Genomic DNA, 15,966 nt, shown 5'->3' with positions numbered 1-15,966 from the left:
GATAAATACTTTTTTTTTTATTAAGGAAAAAATCATCACCAAAAGATTTCTATCTTCTTACAGAGGAAAATGGTAGGTACAACACAAGGTATTTCTCTTTTAATAATCAGGCTTTCTGCATTGTTTAAACTCCTGGATAGCACCATGTCCCAGTATTTGAAGAGAGTATTTCTGAAAACAACATCTCTTCCATCATACAAAATTAAGAAGACTTTTTTGATCTAGTAAACCTTAAGGATAAGAAGCGTGCAGGAAATATCTTCACCACTTCCTCACACTGGACATTGTTGTTCTTACAGAAGTCTGTAGACAAGTACCACCACAAAAGAGTTTAATAATGCATGTGTTAATTCATTCTAAATTCATTGCACTCAACAAAATAATACTTCAATGTTTGCACATAATAGAACTCTGCAGATCTAAAGCATTGTGTCTTGAGCTCTGTCTGTTTTGTGCAATGTCTGCAAATTCTCATTAAATAGGATTGAAGTAGGAATCAGGAACTTTTCCAAATACCAGCATATTGTAAATAAAAATATGATTCCAGAAAACCCCAAATGGGTCATTGGGTTGTTAAGCCATATTATATGCCCACATCAACTCATAAATGTTTTATCAGACCAAATCTTAACCCTTTTAATGGTCATATCAGTCCTCAGACCGACAGGAAATCCTACAAAAAATCTGTGTGGAGATCTAAAGAAGAGTACAAATCCAGGTATCTGGACAACGCACAGACATTGAGTAAAAACAGGAATGGCCAAAGTTCCCTCCCTCTATATTCACCTCAACCTTGGAAAATATTATAAGAGAAAACTAAGTGATAAGGTCAATGTAAACAAAATGAAGAATGCTTCTTCTGACAATTTTCAGTTTGGGATTAAGTTACTAAAGTAATACATACATTTACTTTAAGGAGTTATATGCCTCATTACCCGGGAGAATAAAAACCTTTGTCAACAATGCAGTTAATTATTTAATTGATATATTGTTTTTTGTAATATTTTGTGTAATCTCTTGACACTGTAGTTGTATATTTACTTTGGTGTATTTCAGGTTCTTCAATACACACTTTGTACATTTATTGTCATTTCTAAAGGGTCCAAATACTAACTTTGCCTGGACGACAAAGCAGATGGGGTGGTTTTGTCCATCCTCTCTTGCAGATGGCGTCCATGTCAGAGTAAAGTATCCTGATCCAGAAGAAGTCTTGACCACATTGTGCGGCCCGCTGTACAGGAGCCCAGTGATCCTTCATCAAACAGGAAATATACAAAATTGTTATATGATTCCAACTTTTTTCTGCCTACAAATAGGGCAGATGTTTTTGTCAACATCTTAATGTTGATATTTTGAACCAGACAAACAGGTTTTTATATGGTATTCATTGCTTTGTAAACTGGAACCTCTCTATTTGCAGACTATATGCATTCAATAAAATCTGTAAAAACTTTAACACCAAACAGAAATTGTTTTCTACATTTATGCCGCACCCCCAGAATCAAAACATAGAGAAGCAGCATTCAAGTTTTTATCAAGGGCGGACTGAACATCTGTGTATTCTGTAGAATCACAAAACAGCCTGTGCTCCAGGAAGGCCAGCAGCAGATATATGATTATTATGATTCATCATAAACATAATGTTTGTGTCGTGTGTTTCAGATACCTGTTTTGTGTTAATTCCACCAGAGGGACTGCAGTGTGCAGAAGTCTTCATTTCTTTGTGACTACTTAAGACTACAATACTATGCTTTTAGCACAACATCTAGTCGATATTCATGTGAAAACTGCAAGAATACTGAAACCCAGAGTTCTCTTAAACCTAGGTTTCAATCCCTCTTGTTTAGATCATATTTTGACTCATGTATTTAAACTAAGAAATTAAACATTAATCAATCATTTCAGCCTGTAGTTCAACTTTCCTTCATTATGCCCCTGTAAAGTCCTTTGTTTTTGTGATGTAAAGCCCTTTTGTTGCTGAAATGTGCCATGCAAATAAACTTGCTTTGCCTTGACACAACAGATACGGTCTACTTCCAACTTAAGTCAAATGTCCACAAAAACAACCAGTTTTAACAGGGAACTGTGCTTTGTACCAGCTTCTGCTTTGTTTCTACTGACTCTTTTTTTTCCATGTGTTTTGCATTTCCTTACACACACTCAGTTGCGTCTGCTCGGATGTTGATCTCCAGAGTCTGACTGACAGGATTGTAGAACCGAGTTCCGTGTTCAGGAGTTGGAAACAGGAATCTTGGCAGATAAGCACCTTCTGTGCAGGACGGTGCTGCGGGAGCCACTGGAACAGATCAGGAAAGAAACAACCTTAGCCGTCCTGAACTGAAAACACTAATGCAGACATGTTTGTCTAAAAAAAAAAAAATCAATATGCATTTCTTTGACACAAATTGTCCTGCAACAAATTTAGAAGATTGATTCATCAGCTTTTTGTGATCCACTGGAACACATCAGGAGAGAAGAAACCTCAGCCATCCTGAGCTGTAAATATAAATGCAGACCTATTTGTAAATTATGTGCATCGCCTTAGGACAAATTATCCTGCAATTATCCTTGTTTAGAAGATAAATCAATGACTTTTTTTGTGATCAATCTTTTGTTCATTTGTTATGTCAAGTGATCTTGTCTACACATTTTTGCATGTAAGTAGAATACTACAAATAATACACCATCACCCAACAGTTATTATTATTAGACAGCTAATACAGTGGAACAGATGCAGTACATCAGAAAACACAGGCATGCAGAGCAAATCAACAAAGACCCCTCCTCACATCCACGCTTCAACTTCTTCTAAAAGCTACCATCTGGCAAATCGTATGACAACATTGACGGAAGAAAATCTAGACTGATTAACAGCTTCCTCCCACCTGCCTTCAGGGAGCTGAATGCTGAAGAAGAGGTACCATACACCCTCTTCTGAGTTTTAGTTCTAGGTTTTATTATTCTATTATTCATCAATACACAAGTAAATTTGAGGTTATTTATTGGAGTTACCTCTGTAATTTATGGGTGACTATTTGGTAGTGGTGGTAGTGATGTGTGTGTGTGTGTGTGTGTGGGGGGGGGGGGGGGGGGGCAGATTATAGAAAATGCATGTTTTTTTTTTATTAGGACAACATTTTATGAATTAAAAATTCCTTTTTATTGTGCTCGTTCTTATATAATATTCTAGTTTTCCAAGAAACCCAGTTTTGGGGTTTCTTGGAAACTTTAGGATACAAAAAGATCAACAAAACTAAACACTTGAAACTGATCAGTCGGATGTCACAGTAGCTCTCTGCATGTGAATGTGGGAAACTATGTGATCAAATCTTACCTTGAAAAGCAAACTGGATGGGTATCTTGCTGATTGCATCGCTGGCCGTTTTCCAAACCCGTGACCCGTTAGTGTGCGTCAGGGTGATTGACTGTCTGGGGAAGTCCTCCATCACCATCTGGACTACATACCAGCCTTGATTACTGCTTGAGGTCCCACTGAATGACAGAGTACAAGTCTGCAAGAACACAAAACATTTAAACACAACCTCAAGATAAGATCAATATTATGTGCTAAATAATTTGAATGAATTATGCGTTCAAATAAAATCCCTTTAATTTACACATTATGGGTCAGAAAATGGATGGATGGATGGATGGACAGATGGATGGATGGATGGATGGATGGATGGATGGATGGATGGATGGATGGATGGATGGGAGTTTTTATGCCAAAACCAAAAATCACTCAATGAGAAAAATAGCGTCCATCGAAGCTGAAAACGCTGGAGACACAGATGTAGTTAAGGGTTATGTCAGCTTTTTAAAGAGAGGTTCTGTCATGATATTATCAGTAATGATTCCCTCAGCTGTAGTAGAACAATGTCATATCACCAGGAGCTTGTTAGAAAATTAGGTTCATCCTCAGATGTTGCCCTTAGTGGAATGTTGCTGTGGTTACTTGTACTATTTTTACTGTTGTAACTTCTAGAGCACTTTGTGAGCACCTTTGCACTTTATTAAAAGCCCTTTCACTAGCACTGTATTTAGAATTGCTCTTAAAGGATAGATAACATTTGCACATTATTTTTTATTGTTTATTGAACATTACTCAGAAGTGTGGGAGAAGAAGTGAAAGAAGTGCTGTTTTGTAAAAACCTTACTAATAATTAATGTCCTGTCTCAACAGCATAAAGCTTGCACTGTGTTTTATAGATTAGGTGCTTCCTTTACATCGCTTTGACCATGGAGATAACTGTTATGATTTCTGGGAAACATATCTGTGGTATAAACTGCTGGATAAACGGCACCTTGATGCCAGACATGATTGTCAAAGTTTTTCACTGACGCAATCGTTTCAAATCATACATATAGTCCTGTTTGCACTTCATTCTTTGACATCATGAAAGTTCAGATGGTTTGTGTATGATCTCGGCACACAATTAAAGATTTCTCCCATGAGCTGGACAAAATCTGGGGTTCTGTCATAGTTGTCTTTGATAAACTTATAAGTGTTTTTTGTATGCTCCTGCTTCCTCTTCCTCACAGTATTTTAATTATTATTAGGTAGCCTTTAATTCCAGGCCCTCTGTGTGGTTAGGCAGTGTGGTGATTGCTTGTGAGGAGACAAAAGTTGTTGATTGGCGCAAATAAGGTCTACTGTTTACTAAATCTTATTAGGATGTAATTACTCACCTGTCTGTCCTGTGTCCTCTCCAGGGTGTTTGGACAAATGCTTCTCCAAAGGTCCGGACACCATTTAAAGGTTCCAGGAGAGGCCATGGGATAAGAGTGTGGGGGGAACTTCTATATATTGGTTTTCATTTTTGAAGTTTTCATAATGGTGCTAAGGTGTAGGTTTAATATACTAAATATTTAAGTATTAATAGTTAATGTTAAAATTTATATAACTGGAGAATTCCAAACTAACCCTTTAGATAATCTGTAATAACAAAAAAGTGTAACAAAATAAAAATATTTCTTGTCTTGAGGCTTAACGCTTCAAAAGAGTTGATTCACCTACACAAGAAACATTTGTGGCAAAAAAAGTAATAATTTACAAAATATTTTAATTCTCAAATCATTTTAAACCCACTTAACAATACAATATGCAAGACAGTTTGGATATGTTAAAAAGTTAATGATGAATTTAAGAGTCAAAAATGAAAAGGTTTACAATCCAATTCAAACAGGCCAAGTTATTTCACATGATTTAAAGAATGCATCTTTTTTCTTCTTGCTTCTTCAACATCACTATAGCTTTGCAACTTATTTCTGACTCATATAACATGAGATTAATATTTGTTACTTACAGAGGACAGGCTGAGAACAGGTGGAGGTGTGCAGGGTGAGGCACATTCAGTCAAGGATAAATCAGCATATCTGCATTTAACCTCGTCGTCATCGGGGTCAAAGGCCAACAGGTTAATTTGTCTATAACAGTTTGAAGGAACTCTGAAGGAGCAGAAATATATAGAAATCCATTATTGTAGAACATGTCTGTATTTATTTGTTGTCATCATATCAAATGTTTATTGTTCTGTTTTAGATAGAAAGAAACTGTTGGGTGAAAAATCTGAGTGTTACCAAAACCTGCTTTATTAAAACATCGGTCGCAGTTATAGGCTGATACTACACATATTTTAATGGGTTCAAGCTGATCTATAGCCCAATGCTGTACTTATCTTATGCCTCAAAGTCCCGCTGAATAATAAGTCTTTAAAAATATAGCAAATGATGAAATAGAGGTAACTGTTAAATCAGTTTAAGATTTTCACAATTTTAGAAACAGTCTAGTTTCAAAGAAACATAATTCGAATAAAAACCTCCAATTTTGCTCCTTGCACCACAATTTTCTCATATGTCAAACCTGCTTCTGACAGCTAATACTTGGAGTTAGATTAACGCCATTTCGGAGAAATCTAGTGATTAAATTGGAGTATTTTCCTTTTTGGTAAAATTAATTAGATATATTTGATTTGCACTAACAATACTAAACTGTATAATTTTCTAATATATAATTGCCAGCATACGATCTAAATGATTGCAGAATTACCTCAGGGCAGGAAAGATGGTGGTCTGTGGTGATGAGTTGGGTTTGTTGGTGTCGGACCGGCGCCTCAGTTCAACGTCTGCCACAGCTCTCCAGGATCCAATGCCATTTAGATTAGTTAACCAGGCACCACCACTAAACCTGTAATGGACATTCAGGGTCAGGTTGTAGACAATGATCTCTCATGTAATTTTAACTTTTCTCTCAATAAATCTCTGAACAAATCTAAAGAATACAAGAATTAACTGAACAAATTAAGCTTCTGAATTTTAAATATCTCTGCACACTATATTTAAAAAATATATTTAATTCAAACATATTTAATGTGGACTCACACAAGCTGAAATGCAGAGTTGTTGGGAAGCAACCGAGATGTGATTTTTTCACTCTGACACCAAGAATTAGTGACTTGCTCAATGTAGGTGTTTGAAAGAATTAAACTTTCTGCACCACAGTTGCCAGTGCAAGAATATGAGCTATCTTGGCAGGTTTCGTAGTTGAACTTAAAGCGAAGCATTACCTGTAGATTTTTAAAACGTAACAGGTTTGATCAACTCTTGAAACAATTAAACAAAAAGGAAAAATAATCTGTACTTACAGAGACTGATCCATTTGAGTAAATCTTTGGGTAGTAGGTCATCACAGTGCCACGATAATGAGTCGCTTGTGTACCTCTGACCAGCAGCAGCAGCAGCAGCAGAGAGAGCAACATGTTGAACGAGTCAATTTCTCTGCACTAAAACAGGTAGCTACTTGAGACCAGGAGCATTTATACTCCCAGAGACAGCATCTCTTCCACTCCCTCTCATTACAGTCCTGGGTGTGGAAGATTTTCATGGGGGAGTTTTAACCTGAATATAAACCAGATCTTCACCTGCCAGCTAAGGAGGAAAAAGAGGAAAGAAAAATCTGATAATTAAAAATAATGCATTACTCTTCCTGTGGAGCTGCCAACATGTGTTTAGTCTGGAAACCAAAGCTAAGCTTTTTTCTGTGAAATGAGACATCGAAGCAGCCAGCAAGCCATCACAGAAATAGACTGATCATGATTTTTGTTCAGCTGCTTGCAGGAGAAAGTTTACCCAGGACCCATTATGCCTCTCCAAGCCATGCAGAGATCCCCAGAAGAGCCTAAGTGAATACCGCTGATCCGACACGCTGCGGTCACCATAAGCCAAGTGCAGCCACACCAAACAAGCCATTGACAAATGCCCATGAGATGGGCGTAAAAGAGAGTGAGAGCCGCTTTCTCGCCCGGGAGCAGGAATAAATGAGAGTTTTCACCCTGGGGCAATTGACCAAAACTGGATACCCCCAGTCACCCAAAAGGAACACAAAGGCAGAGGTTTGGCAGAGATGAACAGAGATAATTAGTCTGGGATGAAGCAGTTTAAAATGGTTTACATCTAATTTGTTTTCTCTGTGTTTTTAAGGTTTTATTGAGATTAAGACGTGGCGCTAACAGGTTAAGCTATCTGCAAATGGTCTTTGAAACAAAGCTATGCTAATGTATTTTGAATTGTGTTTTAAGACTTTAACAATCTTTGTTTCTAAACACTGATGGGATATTTATGTTTGTATTTTCTGGTCTGTTCATTACACCAAATGTAGCTAACAGCCCTTAAAATAAGCCCTGGACGTCCAGTAACATTACATGCTATTAGCCTCCTTAACAGCCTTGCTACTAAGAAGTTAAGCATAACTATATATTTTTTAAAGATAACAAAACTTGTTTTTGATTTGCTTCGCCATCATCCAATAGTGCTACTAGTGTTCGAACAGCATGAATAGGAAATGTGGATTAATGAAAGCTAACAAACCAATGGCCACATGACCCAAACACACTCCCAACAGAACTTCAGCATTCATCCCTTACAGCGTTCTCTATAATCTTAAGCTAAGTCATCTTTGAGTTGATGGATTTTTGGAGAAATAATTGCACACACTAAAAATCCAGTGCTGTTTTTTTAATTTAGCAAAACATTCTTTAAATGTTATTTTCTTAAATAACGTTTTATCTAACCCAGAGTTGAATTATGAATGGGTTAAACACATACAAAATATTGTTCTCAATAAGTTAATTTGCCCTCATCTAAAATTCTTGGTTCTCTAACTTGGAGGTCCTCGTTGGAATCTAAATGCATTGAATCATTTGTATTTAACTGAATTGCTTTATTTGTCCCCCAAGGGGGAAATTCCATTTCAGTACATCCCATCAAGAAAGACAAACACGGTTAGACAGGTGACTAAAGATGCTGCCACAAAGCGCTGCCTTTTTGCAGAGAAGAGAAAATAATACATTAGAATGGTTAAGGGGAAGATAAAGTGCATTTCTTGCACTGTCTCTGAACAGGGACACAGTATGAGAATACAAGAAAAACCTCAGTACAAAAAAAGCAATATACAGACATCATAAAGCATAACACGTGTGGAAGAGATAGTGCATCCGGTAGCCCCCCTTCAGCCATTAGCATTTGATGGTGTGTTTCTCAGCCAGTTCAGTAGAGCACTGTTTCAGGTCATAGGTGTCATGGAAGGACTGGTAGCGGGGGCAGAGTGTCTTGTTTAGATAAAATCCAGGAGAGATTGAAATACCAGCCTCCAAGGCCGGCATCGGGCGAGCCAGATTCAGATCGTAGCAAATTCTTTTGTCTTAGGCGAAATGAGAGAATTCTCCATCTGCCTTAAATTCTTTCTGGTATGTCTCAATGATGAGTCCAATAACAGTAAAACTTGTGGTCTTTCCACCACTGCGGGGCTTAAAACTTCACCAAGATCTATCCCATCTCCTTATTGAGTTCTGACCACAGCCATCATGCGATACTGTGCAAGGATCACATCCAGCTTGCAGTTTTGCTCACAAAGCATCTGAGTCTGCATCTGTTCGTAGTCCGGTTTAATCCTTCATACAGTCCTGGCTGCCTCACTATGGCCAGAACAGCTGCTGAGATTTTCTGAATTTGTCAATACTCCAGGTAACCGCCAGCTCCAAAAAGCAGAAACCCTGTTATCATAAATCCAATTGTGTAAGCGTCTTCAACGTCCTTGGCAGACAAAATAGACACACAATTTTCCTCTGCTGCCAGGATTCAAGAGTGTATCCAGCTGCAAATTTCCCATCTGCACACGATGGCTCTCCTTTGCCCAGTCTTCTTGTTGAGAAAATCTGGCCAGGACCAAATCTGGCCAGGACCAAAGCAGGAAGCAGGTAGGTCTGGATTTCAGAGATTGGATATGAGTGTTATGTGCGAATGTGTGTACCGTGTCATTTTTATTTATTTTTAAATTTTTTTTGAAAGTCTGCGCGTTTCGAGTGGGGCACTAGGGTTGGAAAGTGGGAATGAGACTGTATGTGTGTTCTTTTTGTTTACTTGTCAGGTTTGGGCCTGAACTGCTCCCTCTCCCAAGAACATCTCAAGTCTAAGCACGGAGCCCACCCCCTCCTGCCCTCCTCCGCTGGCTGGCGACTTAGCCCGCTGGTGCATTAGCGGTCCTCGGGTTCGGGGGTGGATGCCCGGGCTTGTGCCGGTTCATTCCTGGCAGCTGCTTCGTGGGGCCTGGCCCCCCGGGGCTCGTTTGGTGCTCCCGCTGGGGGGCAGGGCACCCCTAGGGCCTCAGTTCCCTGGGGCCCATGGCCGGTTCCACTTCAGCGTAGCTGGCTGCCAGCGGAGCCCACGGGCTCGTCCACACGGCTCCTAGGGGCTTCGGCATTGCGGCAGCTGGGGGATCTCCTCGGGGCTGTCTCTTCTCTTCCCTTGGTGGGGGGGCAGATTTCCTGTGTTGGCCCCTCTTGGGCGCCTTTACTTTGGGGGTCCCTTTGGGCGTCTGGGGTTTTGGGTCCTGCGGCACCTGCCTCGGTGCTCTGGGGGTACGGGTCTTTGGCTCTTCACAACCACTACTGAGCATTTTCTTTTGGATAAACTTTACATACACAAGTGCATTCTCATAATTAACTACACGTAATGGGTTCCAGGTACTTAGAGATTCACTTCTACACAGAAAGCCCATATTTTTTTAACTTCAGCTATCACATGATACATGTCAGATTAAATAATAATACATATAATTCAGCAATGGTATCAAGGTGTTACTTTATTGTATCTGTTATTCTATATCTGTTGGTTGTGCTGTTCTTTTTACATCTCTCTTTGCAGGTGATGAAGCAGACTGAAGACGTTTTATCATTCTCTCCCTTTTATCTCCTCTTTCTTTCACCTTTTCTCCTTTTCTTTTTTTTCTCCTTGTTCTTCCTTTCCTCTCATACTTTCCCATTGTAATGTCCACATAATCACCTTTCACATAAAAAGTCTAGATCACTGAACAGGAACTCTGTGTTCCTTCAACAAGAAAGATAAAGATTTGCTAAATTGAAATTTCACAAACTTCACCACCAACCAGTGCAAAGTTATTTTTTTTCTCTAAACAACTAAACCGAGAGATTTTAACAGCTGGAGAGTTCAACATTTTGAATACTATTAGCATTGTTTTTAGTTCCATGTCTACTCGTCTGGAGACATGGTTAAAAGTTGCATGCAAATATAAGTTTGGTTGCCTTAATTTATTTACATGACTCCCATCTGTGTTTTCAAGAATAGGAGTTTTACAACAGATGATCTCACAGTGAAGCCGCATTTACCTGATATCTCAAAAGCCTGTTCCTAAAAAGGAACTGTCCTGTGTACCATTATTTGTTTGTTTGCCATAAAATCTATTTTAAATTTGCTTTGTATTCCCTTATTCAAACTGATTTACCTCCACTCTAATGTCAATTTGCATAGTGGATGGTGGTGTTGGTGGAGTAGGAGGATAGACAGAGAACAACAACCTGAGCCTCACTGGGATGACATTGAAACTTAGACTTGTGTGTCTATCCAGTCAAACCAGTTTTAACTACAATTATCTACAACAGGGGTGTCAAACTCATTTTGGTTTAGGGGCTGCATAAAGCTTAATCTGATCTCAAGAGGGCCACACGAGTTAGCTCATTGCAAGATTAAATAAATCTTATAAAAGTGGACTTGTTGTTGATTTTTATATTAAATGAATTTTACTTGTACACAATATATTATGAATAACCTCAGTATTTTTAAGAAAAGTATGTGCAATTTCAACAATACTTTTACTCAGTTAAACATTTACTTGTGCATTATGCATAAGAACAGATCACAGTGATTGTACAATGTTGAAAAACAATTATTCACAATTTTGGAACTTAAAAACACTGTCCTGCATGACAAAATACATCGAACAGATAAAAATTAAGAAATGATTTAAAATCAATTTTCCACATCTGAAGCTTAGTGCTACCATCTGCTGATTAAAACACAGCGCCCTTCGTGGACAATATAGGAACTGCAGATTTTCAATTAAACGAAGTACATGTTTTTTTTTTCAATAATTGTTTTATCATTCTCTTCCTTTTATCTCCTCTTTCTTTCACCTTTTCCTTTTTTCTTCTTGTTCTTCCTTTCTTCTCCTACTTTCCTATTGTAGTGTCCATATCATTTGAGATATTCCCCGCATGAATCATAATAAAACTATTCACATTCATAAATCAAGCGGAGCACTATGGCAAAAGCAGTACTGCTCCACTTGTGAAAGTCAAATCTGATGAGCTCTTTTTGGAATTAAGACAGCAATTTTTTTTTTGTTGAATAATGATTATGTATTTAGCCACGGGGCCGGTCTGAAGTGTTCGGCGGGCTGGAAAGCGGCCCGCGGGGCGTATGTTTGACACCCCTGATCTACAACATCATTCATCTGAAACATTTGCATTCAAGATCGCTTAAGGTTTTCCTTATTTTGTCAGATTCCAACCACAACTACAGCATCATTTTTTGGCATTACTAGTAGTAATCATTATAATTCTTTTGAGATAATTTTGTGTTTGTTTCTATTCATCTGTATTATAAAATAATTTCATTCTGTAGGGATAATGATTTTGATGTAGGCAGTTTCATTCCTATAGTTTTTTCTCGCCTTTAGGTTTTGCAGGGAAGATTGTGGCTGATCCCTCGCACCCCAGTCACAGACTATTTTAGTCACTTCCCTCTGGCAGGAGGCTGCGGTCCATCAGGACCTAAACCTCACGCCACAAGAACAGTTTTTTCCATCTGCTACCGGTCTTGTGAACAAGGCCAAGAGCCGCCCGTGACACTGGACACTGTCTCTCTCTCCCCCGTTCAGGACTTACAAGCTTCTGCGTTACATTAAGGCACAGTCTGCTGAGTGTATACAGCTTCCGTGTATATATACTTTTTACTTCTTATTTTACTGTATTCTTATTTTTTCTCTGCACCATCAATACCAAGTCAAATTCCTTGTAAGTGCAAACTTACTTGGCGATTAAACTTGATTCTGATTCTGATTCTGATTGAATGAGTTATTTATTGTGATGATAGTCAGTTCCCCTTTCCTCAGGATGTAGAAAATATGGAGGAGCAACATTCTTAGTGGATTTTAAATCTCTCCGCATCAAAGCTATTGTGGAATTAGGCATATTAGAGCAATCCAATGTGTCTTAGATTAAGAATGTGTTGATATACTAAATGCTTATTCAGCATTGATAGTGCTGCTGCGGGAGCATGGCTGACAGGTGCAGCAGGTCACACTGATTGCAAGGTGCAGAGGTAGGAGAGTGAGGGAGCATTTATACAACTGAGCCAGAAACATGACAAAACCACAAATATGATTGGGCCCGCATCTGCACACCCGTTTAACTTCTATATGCGCCCCTGGTTACTTCTCATCAAATCTCTCAACGCCACAGAAACTAATCAAAAGAAGTTTTTAACATCCTAAAAATATATTTATTTTACATTTGTGTCCACCTCGTTTCAAACTGCTCACCTATGATACAGACTGATAAAATCGGCTTTGCCATTTGTGTGGCAGCACATTAGCTTTTTTTTTTGTTGGCTTACCACCATCTGTGGGCCAATCTGGGTAAGTGCACCGCATATCACCACAAAGCACAGAAAAGTTACCTTTTTCTATTACACAGCTCTTTTGTTGGCAGCCCAAGGAAATGAGCCAGAGTCTTTAGTTCTCAGAAGCCAAAGTATAATTTATTTTGGCCATATATAAAGTTGTAAAGCACTGAACTCCATCCACAGAAAGAGCACAGTAATTAAAACACAATAAATAATTATTTATTATAATACAATAGGCTACATATATAGTAAAATGCAAAGCATAGTTTGTTAGTGATTCATTTACATCTTACAACCTTATTTTTCCATTTCTTCAGATAAAAAAGATTAACATTTTGTTTACCTTTACCAAAAAAATGTTTAAGTAAAAGTATGAGAAATATAGACACCTTTTGAAGTGTATATCCTTTATGTCTGTGTTTTTATTCCTACAACAAAGGTCATTTTTTTAAACTAAATCAAACAGTTTTCAATTGCAGACCAGTCACATCAACATCAATAAGGTCACGTCTTCATCTTTAGATTTCCTTTCCTCTGTGATATTGCAACAAATGTTAACCCTCTTGTATGACCATCAAGCGTCAATCTGCTTAAAACTAGCAAAGTTCAAAATGAAAATAAACCTCCACAGAGGGGAGAATGTTTCCTTTAGACTTTGCCTACAAATGGTTTTCAAGCAAATTTCTAAGATACACTGGCTGGCCAAAAAAAAAAAAAGTTGCCACCTGGCTTTAACTAAGCAAATAGGTACGAGCCTCCTATTGGATAATTACTACATGGGCGATTATATTTCAGCTGGAAAGAAGTTATTTAACACCAACTGATGCAATGAGTTGCTTCTCATTTCTTAAACAACCATGTGGAACAACACTCCCGTGGTTGTGAAAAAAGACATTAGTCTGTTTCAGAAGGGTCAAATCATTGGCATGCATCAAGCAGAGAAAATATCAAAGAAGATTGCAGACACTACCAAAATTGGGTTAAGAACTGTCCTGTGCATTATTAAAAACTGGAAGGATAGTGGGGACCCATCGTCTTCGAGTAAAAATGTGGCCGGAAAAAAATCCTAAATGATCCTAATCGACGATCACTTAAGCATTTGGTGAAATCAAAATGAAGAAAAACAACAGTAGAAATCCTGGCTATGTTTGATTGTGAAAGTAAGAGCATTTCCACAAGCACAATGTAAAGGAACCTCAAGGGATTGGAACTGAACAGCTTTGTAGCCTCAAGAAAACCACTAATCAGTGAGGCTAACATGGAAAAAAGGCTTAAATTTGCTGGGGAGCATAAAGATTGGACTCTGGAGCAATGGGAGAAGGTCATATGGTCTGATGAATTCAGATTTACCCTGTTCCAGAGTGATGGGCTCATCAGGGTAAGAAGAGAGGCAGGTGAAGTGATGCCCCTATCATGCCTCCTGTACCAGCCTGTGGGGGCGATGCTATGATCTGGGGTTCCTGCAGTTGTTCAGGTCCAGGTTCAGCAACAGTATGAGCACAAAGAATGAGGTCAGCTGACTACCTGAATACACTGAGTGACCAGGTTATTCCATCCACGGATGTTTTTCCCCCTGATGGCACGGACATATTCCAAGATGACAACACCAGGATTCATCGGGCTCTTATTGTGAAAGAGTGGTTTAGGGAACATGACACATCATTTTTACACATGGATTGACCACCAGAGTCCAGACCTTAACCCCCTTGAGAACATTTGGGATGTGCTGGAGAAACTTTGCTCAGCGGGCAGAGTCTACCATCATCAATGCAAGATCTTGGTGAAAAATGAATGCAACACTTGGTGGAAATACTGCAGAAGCTTATCGAAGCAATGTCACCGTAAATGTGTGCCGCAATAAAAGCTAAAACCAGTTCAACAAAATATTTGAGTATCTGATCTTGGTTTTGGTGGCGACTCTTTTTTTTGGCCAGGCAGTGTATATTATTGCACATATGAACTGCAACCTTTATAATAGTTCAGCAGCTGTAAAGTTATTGTGAAGTGCTTTTCGAACTCTTGATCTGTTCTCTCTTCTGCTCTGGATTCCAGAATACATGTAACCAGCAAAACATATGTATATTTTTTTTACATGCGCATGTGCTTGAACTTTTTTAGACAGTATTTTAAAGCTTCCCGGGGCCTGGGCCCCCGTGGGATCCCCTGGGCATCGGGTCCCCGGGGTCCATGGCTGGATCTGCTCCGGCATAGCTGGCTGCCGGAGGAGCCCACAAGCTCGTCCCCGTGGCTCCCAGGTGCTTCGGTGTTGTGGCTGTTGGGGGTTTTCTTGGGGCCCATCTCCGTTGTTCCCTAAGATGGGGGAGGCAGCTTTCCCTGTGTTGACCCCTCTTGGGCACCTTTGCTCAGGGGGTCCCATTGGGCATCTGGGGTTCTGGTTCCCCTGGTGTCTGCCTCGGTGCTCTGGGCGGTGGGTCTTTGGCTCCTCTCAACCACTATTGAGCATTTTTCTCATGGATAAACCTTACATACACAAGCACACTCTCACAAACACCTACAGGTGCTTGGATCCAGGTACTCACAGACTCACCTCTATACAGAAAAACCCTTTTATTATCATGAGATGTCACTTTATACATTTCACATTGAATAATATTGTATATACTTCAGTGATGGTATCAAGGTATTGGTCTCTTTGCAAGTGAAGAAGCAGACTCAGAGGATGTTATATTGCTTTCACTCTTTCCTCTTCATTTTTTCTTTCAGCTTTTCTCCCTTTTAGCATTTTCAATTATCTGTTTGCTTTCCTTTCTTTCCTCTTTTACCTTTCCGTTTCAGTGTCCATTGAACATGAAATAGTCCCGGCATAAAATCTAATAAAGCTTCTTCCATAAATAAATCAAGTGGAGTACTATGGGGAAAGCAGTAATGCTTCACTTATTATGGTAAAATCTTTTCAGCTCTCTTTTGCATTAAGACAGCAATTGTTAATGCTACAATGCCAGACATGACAAGTAAAATAAAAAGAAA

The 15,966-nt window shown here is 38.9% G+C and overlaps 1 protein-coding gene across 1 annotated transcript; it reads right to left on the bottom strand.

Moving 5' to 3' along the window:
- Positions 1-293: 293 nt before the first annotated feature.
- Positions 294-6,722, bottom strand: LOC118558493. Its single transcript, XM_036129029.1, has 7 exons — positions 6,645-6,722; positions 6,050-6,187; positions 5,307-5,448; positions 3,335-3,512; positions 2,155-2,296; positions 1,115-1,252; positions 294-303 (listed from the first exon to the last, which is right to left on the bottom strand). The coding sequence occupies exons 1-7, from the start codon at positions 6,656-6,658 to the stop codon at positions 294-296; spliced, it is 762 nt and encodes a 253-aa protein (XP_035984922.1). The 5' UTR covers positions 6,659-6,722.
- Positions 6,723-15,966: the final 9,244 nt, after the last annotated feature.

The sequence above is a fragment of the Fundulus heteroclitus genome, unplaced genomic scaffold (genome assembly GCF_011125445.2).
Source record: "Fundulus heteroclitus isolate FHET01 unplaced genomic scaffold, MU-UCD_Fhet_4.1 scaffold_130, whole genome shotgun sequence".
Taxonomy (NCBI): Eukaryota; Metazoa; Chordata; class Actinopteri; order Cyprinodontiformes; family Fundulidae; genus Fundulus; species Fundulus heteroclitus.
This window is presented reverse-complemented; position numbering and strand designations above follow the sequence as displayed.

Coding starts and splice junctions, on each gene's coding strand:
- LOC118558493 (XM_036129029.1), bottom strand. Junction 3,513..5,306: donor CTGTTCTCAGCCTGTCCTCT/GTAAGTAACAAA, acceptor GTGTTCTTGCAG/ACTTGTACTCTGTCATTCAG. Junction 1,253..2,154: donor GCAGACGCAACTGAGTGTGT/GTAAGGAAATGC, acceptor TGTTTGATGAAG/GATCACTGGGCTCCTGTACA.